The sequence below is a fragment of the Dama dama genome, chromosome 1 (assembly GCF_033118175.1).
Source record: "Dama dama isolate Ldn47 chromosome 1, ASM3311817v1, whole genome shotgun sequence".
NCBI lineage: Eukaryota > Metazoa > Chordata > Mammalia > Artiodactyla > Cervidae > Dama > Dama dama.
Window position 1 is genome coordinate 28,810,785 of NC_083681.1, and position 22,397 is coordinate 28,833,181.

Genomic DNA, 22,397 nt, shown 5'->3' on the forward strand with positions numbered 1-22,397 from the left:
CATGTGCATATACATGTTTGCACATAAATTTACATCTGCATAGACATTAAAAAGTCTTCAGCAAAGGTGGGGACTGAAATGTCAACAGCGATTTCCTCTGTCTGAAGTGTGGGGTTCTTTCCTTCCTTCTTTTGCTCATTCGTTCATTCAGCAAATTTGTTTAATGCCTACTACATGCTAAGCACTGTTTTAGGCACTGTGGACACAATAAATAAAATGGACAGAATCCCTATCCTCATGTAGCTTATGCATTCTAAGGTAGGAAGACAGACAATAAAGAAATAAAAATTATAGCATTTCAGATGGTGATATGTGCTTTGAAGATAAATAATGCAGAGAAGGAAGATGGAAAGGCAGTTTGAAATTTTATTTTTTTAAAGGTTATTACTTTATTTATTGGCCCCACAGCATGCAGGATCTTACTTCCTTGACCAGGGATTGAACCCACACCCCCCACAGTGGAAGCATGGAGTCTTAACCACTGGATCACCAGGGAAGTCTCCAGTTTGTAATGTTATTTATTTCTTTAAAAAATTTTATTTATTTGGTGGCATCTTAGTTGCAACAGGCAGGATCTTTGGTAGGGGCATATGGGATCTAGTTCCCTGACAGGGGATTGAACCCAAGTCCCCTGCACTGGGAGGATGGAATCTTAGCCACTAGGCCACCAGGGAAGTCCCCCCAGTTTGCAACTTTAAGTAAGGTGGGTCAAAAGTGTAGAGGAAACATTTCACATCTCTACATACTTTTTGAAAAAAAAAAAAAAAAAAAAAAGGTGGGATTGAATGTTCTTCTTATTATAAAGATTGTTTTCTGTATATTATAATAAACAGTATGAAAAGAGAAGAAAAAGTTCTAACAGTGGAGTTTCTGACTTGGGAGTGTGGCATAACACTTGAGAATAATTTGTTTTTTTCTCCCCCATCTATTAAAAAAAAAATCACTCCTAAATGTTCATTCCTGACTGCAAAGGATAATCTACAATGTGTGAAATTCTGTTTTGCTTCCTCACTCACTGGATATATTATAGTAAGTCCTCTACACGTGAACCTCCGAGTTGTGAACTTTCAAAGATGAGAATGTGAAGACCTGATGGAATTGGAGGCCAGGAGAAAGAATGAAGAGAGACAGGAGGAAGAAGAACCAAAGAGATTCATGACACAGGAAATGGTAAGAGAATTTTGTTTATTTGAGGAGGCACTTGGTTTCTGAGGCACCAGATCTAAATGTAGAATGGTACACAAAGTTTATAGCAGTCATTCAGAATGCAATCTGGTGCCACCATGTTATCTGTGATGAGAAAAAAAAAAGAGCTACTACCCAGATGCTTGCTCCTCAGAAGAAAAGCTACAACAAACCTAGACAGTGTATTAAAAAGCAGAGACATTACTTTGCTGACAAAGGACTGTATGGTCAAAGCTATGGTTTTTCCAGTAGTCATGTACAGATGTGAGAGCTGGACCAAAAAGAAGGTTCAGTACCGAAGAACTGATGCTTTCTAACTGTGGTGTTGGAAGACTCTTGAAAGTTCCTTGGACAGCAGGGAGATCAAACCAGTCAACCCTAAAGGAAATCAACCCTGAATATTCACTGGAAGGACTGATGCTGAAGCTGAAGCTTCAGTATTCTGGCCACCTGATGTGAAGAGCCAACTCATTAGCAAAGGCCCTGATGCTGGGAAAGATTGAAGGCGGGAGGAGAAGGAGACGACAGAGGATGAGATGGTTGGATGGCATCACCAAATCAATGGACATGAGTTTGAGTGAACTGTGGGAGATGGTGAAGGACAGGGAAGCTGCAGTCCATGGGGTCGCAAAAAGCCGGACACGACTGAGTGACTGAACAAAAACTACCTAGACATTACTGGATTGTTTTTTCAAGAGAGTAGATAGAATTGAATTCAGCAAGGAACCAGAACCTGTGCCATCAATGTGAGGTGTGAATCAAATTGCAGCTTGCCCTCTGTCTCCTATTCCTGATGATCCTTTAGCTCTACCATCCCCCACCTCTTCGCTCTCCTCCAGTCAGTAACTCTTCTTGCTAGTTCACTCGATGCGAGCTCCTAGATGCCAGCTGTTGTATTGTACTACTGTACTTTTTCAAGGTGCTATGACACTAAAAATGTTTTATTTTTTGTTTGTCTTTTTATGTGCATATTATTTGTGTGATAAGTATTATAAACCCATTACAATACTATATTACAGTACTATATAGCTGATTATGTTAGTTAGGTACCTAGGCTAATTTTGTTGGACTTCAGAACAAATTGGACTTAAGAATGGGCTCTCAGAACTCTTTCATATGTAGGGGACTTACTGTACTGGCATATCAATTGATGTGTCATTTTTGTTATTTTCCCCCAAAGACTTGCTTTGTTAATTATGTTTGCCTAAGGGCAGTTAGAAATTAGTTTGCATTTCTGAGTACAAATCTACAGGGAAACCTGATAGAATGCAAATTGCTTATCTGTGTGGGGTAACCTCATTAATCCTAGAGTAACCCTTATTTTATTAGCTTTCCCCATGAGAGAGCAAGGGACACAAACTAAGGAATAAAAGCTAAGAATTTTGATGGCAATTAATGTCAGCTAGATTAATTGCAAGTTCTTGGATGGAAGGACCAAATCTATGAATGATTTATTGAATCCCAGTTTTGTGCAAGGACTGTGGTAGATGAACTGGTGAGTTCTCAGAGTCTCTTCCCAATCAGTCCCTTGGCCCCTCTATGAGACTTTTTTTGGGGGGGCTGTGCTCAGTCTTCATTGTGGTGCTCTGGCTTTCTCTAATTTCAGTGAGCAGAGGCTATTCTCTAGTTGTGTATAGGGGCTTCTCATTGTGGTGACTTCTCTTGTTGCAGAGCACTGGGCTCTCCAGAGGGCTTCAGTGGTTGTGAGACTTCTAAGGAGTGTGGAGAAGAAGAGGAGGCCATGATTTGTCCTCTACAGAGAGAAAGAAAAAAAAAAAAAAGGAGTACAGGCAGGACTGCCATAGGAAAGACTTGAAGTTAAACACAAGGAATACATTCTAGATATCTGCTTTGGGATCCACAGGAACACTGGTCTGAGTTCCTCCTTCTGGGATCAGGCCCTGAGTGGTGCTGGGACTAGTTTCTGGGCTTAGCAGGAGCCAGAGGCATCTCCCCCATGAAGCCTGTCAGGAGCTGCTCCAGATGATCCATCTTTCTCGGCAAACAGGTAACTTCACTTTTTCGCTCCCTGGTTTTCCTATTTGTCTTGCTGATCATTGAACCCAGGGTAGCCAGGGCAAAGCTGGAAGACGAAATAAGGAGCCATAGGAACCGCAGACATTCTTTATTCACAGTGAATAAATACACTGTGAATAAATACACATAAATAAAGCAAGGCAGATGTGCTTTACTCTCTAATGGCTGATTCCGCAGTGACAACTCAACTCGCCCACAAGAGCGTCACAGGTGGTGATTATATAGGACAGCCAAGCAAGCACACCACAATGTGCCGGATGGGTGCTCACAGTACCACACATGACCTCAGCTGTAGGACATGAGTGGAGTGGGATGAGAGAGACTGACCACTGCTACCTGGCCAATTGTTCTTTCCCTACACCATTAATGTAGTGGCCAGAGCTGGAATTGTCCTAAATTTCCTCGGGAGGTTAAGGATATGTAAGAGAAAGGAAGATTTGCCCTTGTGAAAACAAAACTAAAGCCTTTAATTATATTATTATTATTATATTATATATATAATATTATAATATATTATTATATTACTAATTATATTATTAGTAACCCTTCTGCTAGACAGGGTGTGTTGCAGGGCTTACACACTGTGCTACTTCTTCTTAAACAGACAATTTTAAATAGTTAAGACAGATATTATTATCCTCTTCTTGCAGAGACGCAAACTGAGCCCTGCGCTCCAGTAAAAAGATGGGTAGTGGTCTCTTAACTCCTGAGTGGCACGTAAGAGTCTTTTGTTTATTAAAGCCTGTAGGTTGATTATTGAGGATCAGTGTATTATTCACCTGAAGTTAATTATACTACTAAAAATGATGAACAAAAATTACCTTAGTTAATACACGTTACTGTTGATACTGTGAATGATCCTTTCCTGCCCGGGAAGAAATTGCCCCCATGTCTAAATTCAGAACCCTCTTTTAACCTCAGGCGGAAACCAATCTACTATATTGGACTACATTTCCCATCATACAACGGGAAACGTGCAGAACGCCTCCGTTATTCGACGGGACCTTTAACCAATCCGATGCCAGGCTCTCATTCGGAGACCTATTGACTACAGGTAGAGGCGGTACCCTCAGTCGCTAGGCTGGTACCCTTTCCGGAAGTGGTTGTTGGCCGCTGCAGGGCAACACCCCGGCGTCCCTGGAAGCGGGAGCCGGGGTGGTGCTGGGGAGGCCGCGTAGAGCCGGGAGCTAGCGCCCTGGGCCTCCCGGGCTGGGGGACAGGTGAGAACGCCCTCGAGGGAGAGGTTGGGTGGCGGGGAAGGGAGGGAAGCGGGAGAATCGAGGCACATTCCTGTGCCACCCAGCGGGATGTGCACGAGTGTGGGCGGGAACTGAAGGAAGAAGTGAAGATGGAGCGCTCAGTGCGGCTGTATCCAAAATCTGAGTGGCGGGAGGGCCTGGGCTGGAGTGCTGGCGGGGCAGTGAGAGTGGGCCCTGGGCCACGAGTGTGGGCTGGCGGGAGCCCTAGCTTGTTTGTCCTGTTCGGAGTTAAGTGTGTAAGGCCGGCCTTCTAAACCTTGCTTGAATACTTCTCTCTTGGGGAAGCTTCCCCGGTGTCCGAATCCGGGCAGGCCCAACCTTCTGCCGTCTTTTGGTCAGCTGGGGAAGATAGTAAGTTTTTTTGTGTTTTTCTTTCCTTGCATTGATTAAAAAATCCACCTCCGTCCGGAAGTGCCCTCCTCACTTGCCTTCTACGACTGCTCTGTCTCTGCTTTTCTAGTCCCACCCCCCCTCCCCGCATCAACCTTCGCAAGCCCCTCCTTTCTACCCACCACACTCCGTCTTGGGGCTATTTCACCCAGAGTTTCAGTTACTATGTATTTAACAGTTACTCCCCAATTGGCTCCCATTTAGACCTCTTTTCTTGAGGTCCACTTGCTTACTGATCATCCCCAGCTGAAAGCTGACCTAACCTTCCTGGTCCCCCAGATCTGTTCCTTCTTTTTAGCTCCTGTCCCAGTGAAGGACTTCATCCCTTCACTCACTTAGCCATGTCTGCACTTGTAATTCATTCATCTAAAATATGCTGCAAATATTTGTTGGGCATTTCCTATATCTAGGCAGTATGCTAGGTGGGGCTATTGGGCAAGGCATAGCAGTGAACAGATGATCACAATATACTGGCGTAAGTGCTCTGATTGTCCTCTTGTTTCTCCCTCACTTACTGCAGACATCAGATACTATTATTCTACCTCCTACAACACCTAGAATCTGGCCCTTTTCATTCTCACAGCCACTGACTTCGTTTATCATTTCTTGCCTGTGTTTTCAGGATAACTTTCTAAGTGCTCTCTCTGCTTCTGTTCTTGCCCTCCTCCAATTAGTTTTACACAGCTGTCAGAATCATCTCTCTAAACTACAGATCTGATCAGGCTGGTCTCCTTTGTGAAATCCTGTGATGGCTCCTTGTTATGTCAAGATGCAGCCACAATCCTCCCAAGCCATTTATCATGTGTCCCTTGCCTTCCATGGTACGTCTTTCTCCTGCCATTGTCCCTTGTGTGCTGGTCACTCTGCTTGAACTATTATAAAGAAAGTTCAGCACCAGAAAAGAAAATATTTCCTGGAGAAGGCCCTGAGGAGAACGTGGAAGACATTAGAGTTGATTATGTAGTGGTGATGAGCACAGAGGCTTCTCTTAGTACCTCAGTGGTAAAGAATCGGTCTGCTAATGCAGGAGATGTGGGTTTGATCCCTCGGTCCCGAAGATTCCCTGGAGAAGGAAATGGCAACCCACTCCAATTTTCTTGCCTGGGAAATACCATGGAGAGAGGAACCTGGCGGGCTACAGTCTATGGGGTCACAAAACAGTCACACGACTTAGTGACTAAACAAAAACAACAAATGAGCACGGATTTGGGAACATCTTTGGCTTTGAATCCCAGCCCTGCCACTTACCTGTGGGGCAAGTTGCCTCAGTTCCCTCATCTGTAAAATGGGGATAACAACTAGATCTAAAAGGGTGTTTTTTAAGAGCTTAAGGCTTTCGATTCAGATAGACATGGATGCATGCATATTCTGCTGTGCCATTTACTAGCTGTGAAACCTTGAGCAAGTTAAAGTTTTTTTTAAATTTGAGCCTCAGATTAATTTTTTGAAAAATAAGAGATTATAAAAATCTCTGTTTAGCAGAGAGGATGCGGTGAGATGATTTATATACAGCACTAGTACAGTTCTTGGAACATAGAAAGTATTCAGTGAATATAAGCTTTTGTTGTCTTCATTAATTCTCTGCACCTGCCGTATATTCTGTTCTGCCTCTTTGCCTTTGTACAAGCTGTGTTTTTGCCTCCAAATAACCTTAGTCCCTCATCCTGATGAACTCCTCCTTAACTTTCAAAAGCTATCTCAATGGTCCTTTCCTATGCAGTGTTTTCCCTGATCTCCCAAAGTAGGATAGGTTGCCCTTGCCTTTGTATTCTGTTCTATTTTCTGTTACTTCCCTTAATGCACTTAACACACCGCATAATCATGTGTTTACATATTTGGCTTCATAGCTAGCCTGAGCTGAAGTGTTACCAGCTTTGTAGCCCTGACAGCACAGTGCCTGACCACTCAATAAGTGGTTATTGGATGTCTGAATGGCCTTAATTTATATTCCCTGGTACTAGATCTGTCCTCTGGAGCAATGTAGACTATGCCCTTTAAATAAGTGAATGGTGAGATGGTTGGATGGCATCACTGACTCAATGGACATGAGTTTGAACAAACTCCGGGAGGTGGTGAAGGACAGGGCAGCCTGGCGTGCTGCAGTTCATAGGGTTGCAAAGAGTCAGACATGACTTACTAACTGAACAACAATAACAACAGCTAACATTTATTGAGATTTTACTATGTTTTGAGTATTTTACATGTATTGAGTCATTTAATCCTCATAACCCTTTAGATAGACATTGTTGTTATCCCTGTTTTGCAGGTGAGGAAACTGAGGCAACTTGCCCAGGTGGTAAGCGATAGAGCTGAATTCAAAGCCAAGAATGTTCCCAAGCCTGTGCTCATTACCACTACCTAATCAACTCTAATGGCTTCAGTGTTCTCCCCAATGCCTTCTCCAGTAAATCTTCTCTTTTCTGGTAGTGAACTTTCCTTATAATTGTTTGAGCAGGGTGGAAGAAATAATACTCAGAGAACCCTAAGTATGCATATGTGTGTGTATGCTCGGTGAGTATGCAGGTATGCTGAATTTTTTGGCTATGCCTATTAAATTAGACCACATGCATAGGAAGGTAACCATGATGTGGGGAGACTGGGAACCAATGGCATGTGATGAAGGGAAGGGAGGTGGGAAAACTTGACTTGGAGTAGAGATGCCTTGGGTGCTCTCTGTGGGTCCAAAGGGTGGAACAGGACAAATGGGAGGAAGTTTCTTAGAAACAGATTTTTGGCTTAACGTGAGAAAGACCGTTTAATAGTTAAGAATGATCTAACTGTGGAATTGGCAGTAATATCAGTAATACTGCTAAATTTATTTAACATATTTTGTGTATCAGGGACTGCGCTAGGTACAAGTATTGTTTCATCTTCAAACAGCCTTTTGAGGTAGATTATCATGGCTGTTTGAGTTATGTGCATGAGGTTATTGAGGCTTAGAGAAGGGGAAGTACCTTGCCTAAGGTCAAGCAGCTGCTGAGCAAGGGAGATGGGATTTAATTCACCTGTTTCTGGCCCCCAAACTGGTGCTTCGACCATTAATGCTACCTGACACAAAGCACAGAGGAGAACTTTGGTGTGGGAAGGGCAGTTGGACCAAAGCTCCTGTGGTTTTCTTCTGGCTTTTGAGATTCCTCGGTTGTCTGTTAGTGGTTTAGAGCAGTGACCGAGCTCCTACCTTTACACAGCTTATTTTAGGCTTGGTTGCAAAATGCAGAAGGAGGCAGAGGCAGAAGTCTGTGGTTTAACAGGAGAGGTAGAACACATTCCCATGGAAGAGGTCATGTGGAAAATTATATGCCTATGAACACAAGAAAACCTGTGTGCTTTGTCCTGGAGTGGTTGTAAGTTGACAGGAGAGGCTGAGGTTAGTCAGGGAGGGCTTCCTGGAGGAGGTATATGAGCCATTCCTTTTTTTTTTTTTTTTGCTAGATTCTGGGATTGGCAGGAGATGGGTGAGGACAGTTGGGTGACCCTCCCCCGAATCTCTGTGGCTCAGTGAGTGTCAGGCCTGGTGGCATGCCCACGTCATCAGGTTTCATCTGCTTCGTTGGTAAGGGCTGCATGGAGTGCAGTGTTGATGGTCCTGAAGCCTCGTCGAGGGTGCCAAAGTTGACAGCTCTGTCCCTCAGGGTCTCAGGCTTGGTGGGAAATGTTAGGACACGTGTCGTGTGTTTGCCGAAGCTGACCTCAGGGCTGCTTTCTTAGACCTCTCATCTTACCCCTTCTCGCCCAGGTTATCATCAGCTCTCATCTAGATTGGCTCATGGTTTCCTCCCTAATCGCTCTGCAGCTACTCTGATTTTCTTCTTTCCAACCTGGCCTCTGTTCCTGTCTGTATTTCCAGTGGCTCCTGGAGTAACCTCTTTCAAAATGTGTATCTGGAAAACCCTTTCCTGACTTCCAGCTCTCTGGACCTTCCAGGCCAAGTTCTTGGCGTGACCTGGCTGCCACCCACCTGCCCAGCGTTGTCTCTGACAGCCCTTCTCCTCACTTAGTGTTCTTTCCTGTTGGAAGGCCTTTGCACTTGCTGCTGCTTTGTTAGAACACCTTTATCTCCTCTCTTTGTCTGGTGACTACCTATTCATTCTTCACTTCTCAGCACGGGCTTCATCTAAATCAGGCACATTTCCTTCAGAGTTCTTCCCCAGTTAAAGTTATACACTTTTCTATGACTGGTTTGTCTCCTTGCCTTACTAGATCAGTTCCAGGGGAGTAGCCACTGAATCTGTTCTTAATCGCCTCTCCAGTGCCCAGCAATAAATAAATATTGGATTGGCCAAAAAGTTCATTTGGGTTTTACTGTAGGATATTAAGGAAAATTCAAACGCACATTTTGGGCCAACCCAGTATTTCTTGAATGAATAAGTGATCTCCAGCTGCCATTAAATGAATATGGTTTCTCTTCCACTACCTTCCTCAATCCTGCAATCCCTGTTCTTTTCACCCTGTCCTTGCCTACCTCTTTCCTGAAGCCAGGAAATAGACCTCCCACATTTTAATTTTTTTTCCGGCAGAAGATTTGTTTGACATTTGAGTGATTCAGGAATTTAGATTTTCCACATTCTTCCCGAACTTTATAAATAGTTTAACACAGATAGTTCTGTAAGTAGCTAATGAGGCATTTTGCCAGGAAGACAAGAGATTTTACCTGCCCCCTCTTTCTGGAGATGGCACATGTCTAGGGATAGGGAAGTCTGTGAAAGGCAGAACTTCTCAGATTCCCTGAGTTAGTTGGTGCAGTGCCTTGTATAGATCACTGTCTGTTGAATTGAATAAGGAACAGCCTGATGTTTAGGCCACTGTGATTCCTCCACCCATAGAGATCCTTTCTTCTTTCTTTTCCCTCTCCTCTCTGACTCAGGATTAATGATTCTGAGATCTCTTTAAGCCACCAGCCTGTGGACCACGTTCTGCTGCCCTGGTTCTCAGTACTTCTTGCTTTGCTTTTTCCACGTCGGGGCCCTACTTACGGTAGACTGCATGGGGGGGCATTACAAGCATTACATCCACAGGTGTTACGTGTTCTTAGGGGAGGGAGAGAGCATCTCACTTGGGCTTAAGTACTGCCAGGAAGAGTGCTGCTTTCTTTAGCCTTCCTTCCTGAGGCCCTAAGTTACTGCTTGGAGGTGCCATGGTGGGACTGATGGGTGGCAGAAGGTCGGCTCCATTGGGTCCAGTGACAGACACAGGGAAACATCTTTTCTAAAAAGCGTTTTTGCTTATTTTTGGCTGTGCTGGGTCTTCGTTGCTACCCCTGGGCTTTCTCTAGTTGTGATGAACAGGGGCTGCTCTCCAGCTGCAGTGCGTGGGCTTCCCATTGCGATGGCTTCTCCTGTTGCGGCGCACGGGCTCTAGGGCACGCGGTCTTCAGCGGTTGTGGCACTTGGGCTCAGTTGCCCCGCGGCATGTGGGATCTTGCCAAACCAGGGGTCGAACCTGTATCCCTGGCATTGGCAGGTGGATTCTTCTCCGCTTTACCACCAGGGAAGTCTGGGAACCATCTTTTGTGAGTCCTAAGGCAAGACACCTCCCTTGTCCATCTCTCACCTGCCAGGGCGCAGCGAGGGCTACGGAATGGTCCTTCAGAGATCCTTTGTGTTTATCAGGGACCCCCCTCCAGAGTCACTGACCTGGCCATTTCCTGACCATTCTTTACGAGCTGTATCCCAGCCTCCTTTCTGACGACCAGGTCTGTCTGCTCACTCCCTTGCTGCGATGGCTGTGTCTTGCTCGCCGCCCCAGGTGAACACTGCCTGCTTCTGAAGAGGCGGCTGCAGGAGATGTCAGAAAGTTCCTCCAGGCTCCCTTTGGTCACAATGGGATGGCTGACATTGCCTCAGTGGGGCTGTCTGCACAGGCTACAGGCTGACTTGTCCTGACGTCGTCAGGCTTCAGTGTGCGAGCTCCCACAGGGGACTGGTGCTGTGACCTGGGGTCCTGAGGTTGTTGAAGGAGCAGGGATGCGAAGGGAGGAACAGGTCTGGAACCACACCAGCCTGTCAGTTGAAGAATGTGGTACTGCCCCGTCCCTGAGCTAGAAACCTTGCATTCAGGTTGGGTTCCTTTCCACTCTTCCTGCCCCCGCCCCACCCCCATCCTGGTCTGGTTGATAGCTTAGGTGAACAGTGTGGGATTCGTGATCTCTGAAGAAGATTTAACTTGGGGACCAGGGACCAGGCTTGATCACTCAAGAACTTTTGTGTAGCAGAGTTTTATTAAAGTGAAAAGGGACTTCGAAAGCTTCTGACATAGACATCAGAAGGGGAATGGAGAATGCCCCTCTTGCTAGTCTAAGCAAGGGAGTTGTATACTTTTTAAATTAGTTATTACAATAAATCAAAAGAATGTGTCAAAGTTGTAAAGATCTTACTAGACCCACTCCCATAATTTACATTTTTAAGATAACAGGATTAGCCAGAAGGTTTTCAGTAAGGAGAAACTGTCCTCAAGCAGGATACATTGTTGTTATATTACCCTTATTACAAAGTTTAAACTGAGTTGTTGTGCTATGTAATCATCAGTTCCAGGCTTAAAGAGAAAAAAGTGTTTTAGGTGCCTAAGACTAAGGAATGTAGAGAATAAAAGGTGTTTGTCCTTTCCTCCTCCTCGAGAATTCCAGACCCCTATCTCAAGAATTCCAGAGCCCCAGACCTGCCTTTCGCCTCAGGAATCCTGGCTTCCTATCAACCTGCCTAGGAATTGACTCTGTCACTGTTAAACCTAACATCACATCGTCCCTTATGTCTATCCCTCTTTCTCCATTCCCACTGCTTCTGCCCTAGCTGAAGCCCTCATCATCTTTCCCGGGAACCGTAGCCTCTTTAGTGATTTTCCTGACGCTAGTCTCTCATTTCTCCAATCTGGCCAGGCCACTCCTGCCAAAGTTCTCATCTTGGAAAAAAAGGCCACTCTGTGTTACTTTCTTCCACCAAAGCTCTCAGTGACTCCCCTCTGCTACAGGGCAGAGTCGAGGCCCTTCCCATCCACCAAGCTCTCCATGACTGGGCTTGGCTTCCCCGTGGTCCCTGCCATGCATGCTGGCGTTGGCGCTGCATAATGCCTTGCCTCAAAGGCTGTTCCCTCTGCCTGGGTTCTTCTCTCCGCTCTCAGAACTCGTTAGCCTTCTGTACCCGGTTCCTTAACAAAGTCTGCCTTCATCCCTGCACTGGGAGTGTGTGACCTCTTTCTTAATACTCCCCAGAGCAGGATGTGTTTTTTCTCTTCTGCCTCCTACTGCTGGTGAAGCTGTCTGCCTGCCGCCACTAGACTGTAAGCTCCCTGAGGGCTTCACTGAATGTCAGTAGGGATGTGCAAATAGGGCCACATGTTGAGACAGCCTGAGCGCACTGGGGGACATTGGTGTATGGGGGTGCGAGTGCTGCTAGTTATTTTGGTGTCTCACTAGGGTTTTCTAGCAGGGGTCAAGGCTGTTAGTTCTTACTCATCTTTGTGGGCAAGTGTATGACATCAAACCCTTGAGAGAGCTGGGTTTCCAGAACTTTTGTGGTCCATGGAGTCTTCAGCAAGGCTTTGAGGGAGGTGTGTCTCCAGGAACTTTTCCAGGTACAGAGCTTAAGTTCTGAGCTGTTGGTTCCCTGTTCCACTCTCCCCAATGTCTGGAAAAACCTCCTTTCTGGCCTAGCTGGCCTGCAGGACCTGGGCTGCTCAGGTGCCCCAAGACCAGCTCAGCTTCTCTGCTTCTAAGCTGGGGCACTGATTTTTCTCTTTGGGTTGGGGATCTAGGCGTTGGAGCCCAGACCGATCATGGCCGGCAGACCCATCCGCATAGGAGACCAGCTGGTTCTGGAGGAAGACTATGATGAGAACTACATCCCCAGCGAGCATGGTAAGAGGCCCCGAGGGTGTCATGATGGTTCTGTGAGGGCAGTTGTTGCTGATTTAATTTTCGTCCTTCTAATGTGAGGGAACATGCACGGGGCTGCTCGGTATCTTTGGGTTACATCCACGGCTGGCAAACATAGCCCATGGGCCTCACCTGGCCTGTAGCTTGCTTTTGTAAATAAAGTTTTATTAGAAAACAGCCACACTTACTTGTTTATATGTCATTTATGGCCACTTTCACACTGTAGGGGCAGTATTGAGTCGTTGTGACAAGAGACTGTACAGCCCACAGAGCCTAAAATATTTACTTTTTACAGAAAAAATTTGGTGACCTTGGGTCAAATCAGTGATTAATTTTAAATGAAAATATGGTAGAGGATATCATAAAATACAGTATGTCCTGAGGCTAGGGGAAACTCGGTTTCTTAAAGTGTGTTAGTCGCTCAGTCTGTCCAACTCTTTGCAACCCATGGACTGTAGCCCTCCAGGCTCCTCTGTCCTGAAATTTTCCAGGCAAGAATATTGGAGTGGGTTGCCATGCCCTCCTCCAGGGGATCTTCCCAACCCAGGGATTGAACCCGGGTCTCCTGCATTGCAGGTGAACTCTACAGTCTGAGCCATCAGGAAGTGGTTGTGTTTTTTTAAAACAACAATAGCATTATTAGTAAAAATAACAACAAAATTTATTGAGTGCTACCATGTGCCAGTCTCTATACAAAAGAACTTTACATGTTATTTCCTTTTCAACCCTCATAGCAACTCCATGATTGAGGCACTATTATTATCCCATTTTACAGATGAGGAAACCAAGGCACCAAAAGGTTAAGTCACTTCCTAATAGTCATACAGTTTACTACAGGGCAGTGAGGATCCACACCCAGGTTTTCTAGTTCCAGGGCCCTCACTGTGAAACACCATGCTATTTTGAAGGGTGAAGATTTCTTTGAATTTCACCTGAGTTGCAGACCTAGACACACAGATTTTGCTTATAGTTCAGATGGTTTGTGAGCCAGTTTGGGGGAAGAACTGTTGTGTCTGTGGATCTGATAGGATAGGATAGCATTTGTTATATAGCATAGGATTATTGTTTGCTTGCCATGAAGAAATTCAAATTAAAAAAAAATTTTTTTTGGCCACTCTGTGTGGCACCTGGGATCTTAGTTCCCAACCAAGGACCAAACCTGCACCCCCTGCAATGGAAGCACAAAGTCTTAACCACAGGACTACCAGGGGAGTCCCGCTATGTAGAAATTTTTAATCTTTGTGTTAAATTTATAAGTCAGTTCTCATATGGCCCCTGAATTTTGATCATAGTTAGAAAAGCTCCCCTGCTCTCAGGTTTTCCTCGGGTTTGTCTCCACACTGTTCACTGAATAGCTCATCCTTCACCCACTGGTTGAGTGCCACATTTGTGCATGAGGGTCTACTTTCTCTTCTATTCTTTGAGGCTGTCTGTTCATACAGAGCTGTGCTCTGAATTACTGAGGCTCAAGTTATAAGCCTTCCAGTATCTAGTAAGGCTGAAATGCCCTTCTTCTTTTTTCAAAGTTTTCTTGGTTATCTTGTCTGCTTTATCTCCCCGTGGACTTTATAATCACCCTGTCTTTCTGGGGAGGGCTGTGTATTGGGGAACTGTTAGTAGAAAAAAATTAGAGAAAATTGTGTTAAATTTATGAATGAGCCTGCGGAGGATTGCCATCTCTGTGCAGTTAAGTTATGCATCCAGGTCAGCCTGGGGGTTCCTATCAAAGAACATCTATTCCTTTCCGTTTGCATCTTTTTTTGTTCTCTTCGGGGGTGACTGGAAGTTTCCTTCATTTTGATTTTGCACACCTCTTGCTCAGTTTGTTTCTTTTTTTTGGCTGTGCTATGCGACATGTGGGATCTTCGTTCCTCAACCAGGGATTGAACCCACATCTCCTGCTTTGAAAGTGTGGAGTCTTAACCACTGATCCATCAGGGAAGTCCCCTCAGCTTATTTCTTAAATATTTTATTCTTTTTGGTTTGCTGTTGTGAAAGGGGTCTAACTTTTTTTCAGGATTTTTATTAAAAAACCTCTCTTCTGCACAGTCCCGTGCAGACATCCTGAGTGGGAGCCCCCATTTTCTGTTCCTGGGCTCGCAGCCGCTTCCCAGTCTGCCTCCCTGCTTCTCCTCCTCCGCCTGCAGTCTGTGCTCCACTTAGCGCCAGAGTGAACTTGCAGTGTGAAGCGGATCCTGTCAGCGCTCCGCTTTTTATAATCTTCCATGTCATCTTGCACTGTTCTCAGCACAGTGCCCTCAGTGGGATGCGCAGGACTCTGTATGAGCCGGCTCTGCCACCTGGCCGGGCTGGCTCAGCGCCTGTCTCCCCCTGTATTAGGCACACGGCCTTTCTGGCCATCCCCAGACAGGCCAGCCTGCTACGTGTCGCAGGCCCTTTGCACCTGCTCTTCTGCCCAAGAGCTCTTTGCTCGCTGTTTTGCACGCCTGGCTCCTCTGTCTCCCACAGAATTAGTTAAGCGTCACCATTCTGAGAGATTTTTGGACCACTCATTCTAAAGGAGTGCCCCTCCACCTCGACAGTCTCAGTCTCGTACCCCACTTACTGCCTTCATTATGTTTATCAGAAGCTTTACTTCCTTGTATATTTATCTGTTGATGTCATTACTGGCTGTTTCTTCTACCAGCATGTAGGCTCCATAAAGACAGAGGCCATTTCTGTTGTAGTCTTGGCACATGGTGACTGGCACATAGAAGGTACTCAGAAGATATTTGTGAAATTAATGAACACATAGTCCTTGGATAGCTACATTTCAGCTGTCCCTTTTGCCTTTCCTAGTCCCTGGGTATGTCAGCCTCCAAAATCCTCTGCTGAGATGACCCATAAATTGAAAGTCGCTCAGTCATGTCTGACTCTTTGTGACCCCATGGACTATACAGTCCATGAAATTCTCCAGGCCAGAATACTGGAGTGGCATTTCTCTTCTCCAGGGGATCTTTCCAACCCAGGGATTGAACCCAGGTCTCCCTCATTGCAGGCAGATTCTTTACCAGCTGAGCCACAAGGGAAGTCTAAGAATACTGGAGTGGGTAGCCTATCTCTTCTCCAGGGGATCTTCCTGACCCAGGAATCAAACTGGGGTCTCCTGCATTGAAGGCGGATTCTGTACCAGCTGAGCTAGCAGGGGAGCCCAAAAAGGATAGGATAAAGGTTAGAGGTGAACAGCCAGATGCAGAGGTACATAGGGCGACACCTGAGAGGGTCCCAAGTGCCGGAGCTCCTGGCCCAATGGAGCTGGGATGTGCCATTCTTCTGGCATGTGGAAGTGTCAGGAGCTCTCTGAACCCAAGTTTAGGGATTTTCATGGAGTCTTCGTCATGTAGGTATGATCACCTACTAACTCATTTTATAGCCCCTCTCTAGAGAATGCGGGCAGTGAGGCTGAGAGTTCCAAGCTTCTAATCATGACTGGTCTTCCTGGTGACCAGGTCACACCCAGGAGCCCACCCAGAGTCGCCTCATTGGGACGGAAGACCCTCCTATCACTCATGAAATGCCACAAGATGTAGGAGCTCAGTGTCAGGAACTGGGGCCAAAGACCAAATATTAGCTGGAACAGGGGCAGAGACCAATGTATCTCTCTCGTCATCTCCCAAGACTGATTGTGATTTTTCCTTCTTTGTATCCACCGCCTCCCATTCTTACCTCTCTCACCTTGCCACCCCCTGCTCCTCCTTGCAGAAATTCTTGAATTTGCCAGAGAGATTGGTATTGATCCCATAAAGGAACCAGAGCTGATGTGGCTGGCGCGGGAGGGCATTGTGGCCCCATTGCCTGTGGAGTGGAAACCATGGTGAGTTCAGCATGGGTGCGGCCCTCTGGCTTGGCCTGTGTGGCGGAGGGAGGAGATCAGCTTTAACTGGTCACCTTTTTTTTTTTTTTTTAAATTCATTTTTATTTATTTATTTGACTGTATCAGGTCTTAGTTATGAGTCTTTGATTTTAGTTGTGGCATGTGGGATCTGGTTCCTTGACCAGGGATTGAACCTGGGCCCCCTGCATTGGGAGCATGGAGTCTTAGCCACTGGACTACCAGGGGAATCCTTTGGCCACCTTTTGAAGCCTGTCCTGCATAGAATTGAGAATAGCAGTGGGCCATCCCTCTGGCCACTTTGGGCCAGAGCCCAGGTCATCTTTCTTTTTTATCCCAAAGAAAGGCAATGCCAAAGAATGTTCAAACTACTGCACAATTACACCCATTTCATATGCTAGCAAAGTAATGCTCAAAATTATCCAAGCTAGGCTTCAACAGTACATGAAAACCGAGAACTTTCACATGTTCAAACTGGATTTAGAAAAAGCAGAGGAACCAGAGATCAAATTGCCAGCATCTGTTGGATCATAGAAAAGGCAAGGGAATTCCAGGAAAAACATCTGCTTCGTTGACTGTTACACTAAAACCTTTGACTGTTTGGATCATGAAAAAAAGCTGTGGAAAATTCTTAAAGAGATGGGAATATCAGACCACCTTACCTGCCTCCTGAGAAACCTGTAGCAGTTCAAGAAGCAACAGTTAGAACTGGACATGGGAATATGGACTGGTTCCAAATTGGAAAGGGAGTACGTCAAGGCTGTATATTGTCACCCTGCTTATTTTAACTTACATGCAGAGTATGTCATGTGAAATGCTGGGCTGGATGAAGCACAAGTTGGAATCAAGATTGCTGGGAGAAATATCAATAACGTCAGACATGCAGATGATACCACTCTTATGGCAGAAAGCGAAGAGAAACTAAAGATCCTCTTGATGAAAGTGAAAGAGGAGAATGAAAAAGCCGGCTTGAAATTCAGCATTCAAAAAAAAGAAGATCATGGCATCTGGTCCCATCAGTTCAGTTCAGTTCAATCGCTCAGTCGTGTGTGACTCTGCGACCCCGTGGACTGCAGCATGCCAGTCCTTCCTGTCCATCACCAACTCCCAGAGTTTACTCAAACTCATATCCATCGCATTGGTGATGCCATCTAACCATCTCATCCTCTGTTGTCCTCCTTTTCCTCCCGCTTTCAATCTTTTCCAGCATCAGGGTCTTTTCCAATGAGTCACTTCTTCGCGTCATGTGACCAAAGTATTGGAGCTTCAGCATCAGTCCTTCCAATGAATATTCATGACTGATTTCCTTTCGGATTGACTGGTTTGATCTCCGTGCAGTCCATGGGACTCTGAACACCACAGTTCAAAAGAATCAATTCTTCGGCACTCAGCTTTCTTTATAGTCCAACTCTCACATCCATACATGACCACTGGAAAAACCATAGCTTTGACTAGACAGACCTTTGTTGGCAAAGTAACGTCTCTGCGTTTTAATATGCTTTGTAGGTTAGTCATAGTTTTTCTTCCGAGGAGCAAGTGTCTTAATTTCATGGCTGCAATCACTGTCTGCAGTGATGGTGTTTTTTGGAGCCAAAAAAAGTCTCTCACTGTTTCCATTGTTTGCTCATCTGTTTGCCATGAAGTGATGGGACCAGATGCCATGATCTTAGTTTTCTGAATGTTGAGTTTTAAGCCAACTTTTTCACTCTCCTCTTTCACTTTAATCAAGAGGCTCTTTAGTTATGTTTCGCTTTCTGCCATAAGGGTGGTGTCATCTGCGTATCTGAGGTTATTGATAATTCTCCCAGCAATCTTGATTCCAGCTTGTGCTTTATTCAGCCTAGCATTTCGAATGATGTACTCTGCATACAAATTAAATAAGCAGGGTGACAATATACAGCCTTGACGTACTCCTTTCCATGTCCAGTTCTAACTGTTGCTTCTTGACCTGCATACAGATTTCTCAGGAGGTAGGTCAGGTGGTCTGGTATTCCCATCTCTTCAAGAATTTTCCACAGTTTATTGTGATCCACACAGTCAAAGGCTTTGGTGTAGTCAATAAAGCAAAAGTAGATGTTTTTCTGGAACTCTATTGCTTTTTTGATGATCCAGCAGATGCTGGTCCCATCACTTCACGGTAAATAGATGAAGAAACAATGGGAACAGTGACAGACTTTATTTTCTTGGGTTCCAAAATCACTGCAGATGGTGACTGTAGCCTTGAAATTAAAAGACGCTTGCCCCTTGGAAGAAAAGCTATGCCAAATCTCAACAGCATGTTAAAAAGAAGAGACATTACTTTGCTGACAAAGGTCCATACAGTCAAAGCTTTGGTTTTTCCAGTAGTCATGTAGATGTGAGAGTTGGACCATAAAGGAGGCTGAGCGCTGAAGAATTGACGCTTTTGAACTGTAATGTTGGAGAAGAACTGTGATGTTGGAGAGTCCCGTGAACTGCAAGGAGATCAAACCAGTCAGTCCTAAAGGAAATCAACTTTGAATATTCACTGGAAGGACTGATGCTGGAGCTCTAGTACTCTGGCCACCTGATGTGAAGAACGGACTCATTAGAAAAGACCTTGATGCTGGGAAAGCTCGAAGGCCAGAGGAGAAGGGGCAGCAGAGAATGAGATGGCTGGATGGCATCACCGATTCAATGGACATGAGTTTCAGCAAACTCTGAGAGATGGTGAAGGGCAGGGAAACCCTGTGTGCTACAGTCCACGGAGTTGCAGAGTTGGACACAACTGAGCAACTGGACAACAGCAATCAGGTTACCTTTCTGGTCCCCGGAGGGTCCCAGGATCTCAGCTGCTGCCCTGCATCAAGCTCTTGAGCGCCACCATCTGCTTCAGACACACGGAGGAGATGTCATTGTTCTTTGCAGACTGAGATGGAGAGGAGAACACTGGGACCTCCTCAGCGTGTCCAGAGTGGATGCTGGTGCTGGAGAGGTTTGCGTGCGGCGACACAGATTGGCCGCGGTTTCTGTCTCCCTGCACAGCCCAGCCCTGAACTTGTGTGACCTGGTCATGAATGGGTCCCTGTTTCCAGTTTCAGTTTGGGCTCTGCACTGTGAGGAGCAGGCATTCGCTCAGGTCATCTCGGGTGAGCAGAGGCTCATGGTGAGGATCAGACTGGCTGAGGTGGGGCAGCCGCTGCCATCCACCTGTCTCCCCCCTCCCCCCAACCAGGATTTTCACTCTTGGAGACGCAGCTCTGTCTTCCTCACATACACAGAGCTCTCTCCACGCCGCCTCCCTACAGTAAGTGACCCGAATTTTGTACCAAAGAATGGGATTTCCTTTTTGTCCCATACTAGCCCTCAGATGTCCCCCGGGGCGGGGAGGGGGTCGTGTCTTCTGCTGGGATTGTGCATTTGTGTGTACAAGGTGTGATTATTCTCTTCTTTCCTGAACCACTGGATGCATTGGCCATGCTTCAAAATGACTGCAATTGTTGCCTCACTCATTGCTGCCTCAGAGGCCTAATCCTTTCAGCTCTTCTTGCATGGCAGGTTCCCTGTTCTCTGGACCTTTTTAGCCACTTTTCCTTGGACCTTCTCCAGTTCATGACATCTTTCTTGTAGGAATGCCGTCAGCACTGTGCATGGTATTCCAGGTGCTGAGGCTTCATGGTTGTGTTTGTAGGTAGTGGTTTCTGTTGGCCTCCAGTATCCATCATGTTAGCCACATTTGCCTCATCATTGATCTCTTTATTCTTTTTCTTTTTTTTAATGTATTTATTTGGCTGTGCTGGGTCTTAGTTGCAGCACGTGGGGTCTTTATTGCTACGTGCAAACTCTTACTTGTGGCATGTGGGATCTAGTTCCCTGACCAGGAATTGAGCCCAGGCCCCCTGCACTGGGAGCATGGAGTCTTAGCCAGTGGACCACCAGGGAAGTCCCAGATCTGAAATATTCTCACCACAGAAAAGAAATGGTGATTATGGAGGTAGTGGAGGCATTAACTAACCCTGCTGTGATAATCATTTCATAGTAAAGAAGTTTATCAAATCATCATGCTGTGTACTGAAAAAATTATCTCATTTCTATAAACTTATTTCTACTTCCTACTTAAAAAAAAAAAAGAAGCCTAGGTACATGTGTCCTCTTTCACCGTTACACCCAATCCCGTGAGTAATTGCTGTCACTTGGGGAATGCCTTCCAGGTCTGGATTCTCTGTTGTCTTCCATTGGTCTGTTTGTCTACCTTACACAAATACCTTGCTGTCAGGGTTACTGTAGCTTTATTATAAATCTTAATATCGTTTAGAGTAAATCCTGCAACTTTGTTCTCCATTTTCAAAGTTGTATTCTAGGTCCCTTGCATTTCTGTATGAATTTTAGAATCAGCTTGTAATTTCTATAAAAAATCCTGTTTAGGGTTTTGACTGAAATTGCACTGAATCTATAAATCAGTTTGAGAGGACTGACATCTTAAACAACATTGAGTCTTCCAACTTATGAACACAGTCTGTTTCCATTTATTTAGGCTTTCTTTAATATTTCTAAGAAATCTTTTATAGTTTTTAGTTTACACATCTTGCCCATATTTTGTCAGATTTATCTCCTTTTTTGGTGCTTCTGGTATCTTGTATTTATTTTTGTTATCGAAGTATAGTTGATTTATGATGTATTAATTCTGCACCGCAAAGTGATTCAGTTATAAATATACATCCATTCTTTTTCATATGCTTTTCCATTATGTTTATAGATGTTATTTTTTAAAATGTCAATTTCCAAGTGTTGGTTGCATTCATATAAAATAAAATTGGTTTTTGTATACTGATCTTCTAGCCTGCAACCTTGCTAAACTTATGTTAGTTCTAATAGCTTTTTTTTGTAGATTCTATAGAATTTTCTACATAGATAGTATGTCTTCTGGGAATGAAGACATTTTTTCATCTTCTTTTCTAACTTGGATACCTTATATTTCTATTTTTTGCCTTATTGCACTGACTGGAACCTTTAATACAGTTGAACAGAAATGGTGACAATGAACATTTTAGGCTTATTTCTGATCTTAAGGGGAAGCATTCCCCTTAAGTCTTTCACCATTAAGTGTGATTTTAGCCAGTGTTAACTGTAGGATTTTCTAAATGTCCTGTGTCAGGATGAAGAAGTTCCCTTGTATTCGTAGGTTGCTGAGAGTTTAAATCTGAAATGGATATTGAATTTTGTTAAATATTTTTTTCTACGTCTATATATGCATCTGCATATACCAAAGAATCATGATTTTTCTATATTGGTCTGTTAATACGGTCAATTATATTGATTGGCTTTCAGTTGTTAGACCGACCTTACTTTCTTGGGGTAAACTGCTTGATAATGGTTACATATTATTGGATTTCATTTTTTAAAATTTTGTTAAGTATCTTTTCTCCAAAATAATAGCTTGAAGGAGATGAGATAGAGTTGGGTATTTTTTAAATTATTGATTTCCGATTTTATTTGTTCATTATATCTATTCTTTGTTACATGCTGTTACAGAATTCTGGTTCAGTAATTGTTCCTGCTTATCTAAGTGTTTTATCTGTGCTTGATAAGAATGTGGTCTCTCATTTTTTAGATTAAGTATAGTGATTTACAGTTTTGTGTTAGTTTCTGGTATACAGCAAAATGATTCAAATATGTATATGTGTATGTGTGTATTTATATATATATGTATAAGAAATATTTTTTTATGTTCTTTTCCATTATGGTTTACTCCAGAATATTGAACACAGTTCCTTGAGCTAACAGTAGGACCTTGTTGCATCTGTTAACACCAAACTCCTAATGTGTCCTTCCCCATCCCCTTTGGTAAACACAAGCTTGTTTCCTATGT

At 44.6% G+C, this 22,397-nt stretch overlaps 1 protein-coding gene across 8 annotated transcripts in view; it reads left to right on the forward strand.

Moving 5' to 3' along the window:
- The first annotated feature begins 4,305 nt into the window (after positions 1 to 4,305).
- The window catches only part of CEP164 (centrosomal protein 164), a 71,809-nt gene continuing 53,717 nt past the window's right edge, over positions 4,306 to 22,397 (forward strand). For all 8 annotated transcript variants that reach the window (XM_061145104.1, XM_061145107.1, XM_061145105.1 and 5 more), the window contains exons 1-3: positions 4,306 to 4,442; positions 12,618 to 12,720; positions 16,441 to 16,552. In XM_061145104.1, the coding sequence (XP_061001087.1) occupies positions 12,639 to 12,720; positions 16,441 to 16,552 (194 nt within the window). In that variant the 5' untranslated portion in view covers positions 4,306 to 4,442; positions 12,618 to 12,638. The remainder of the gene's footprint in view (positions 4,443 to 12,617; positions 12,721 to 16,440; positions 16,553 to 22,397) is intronic.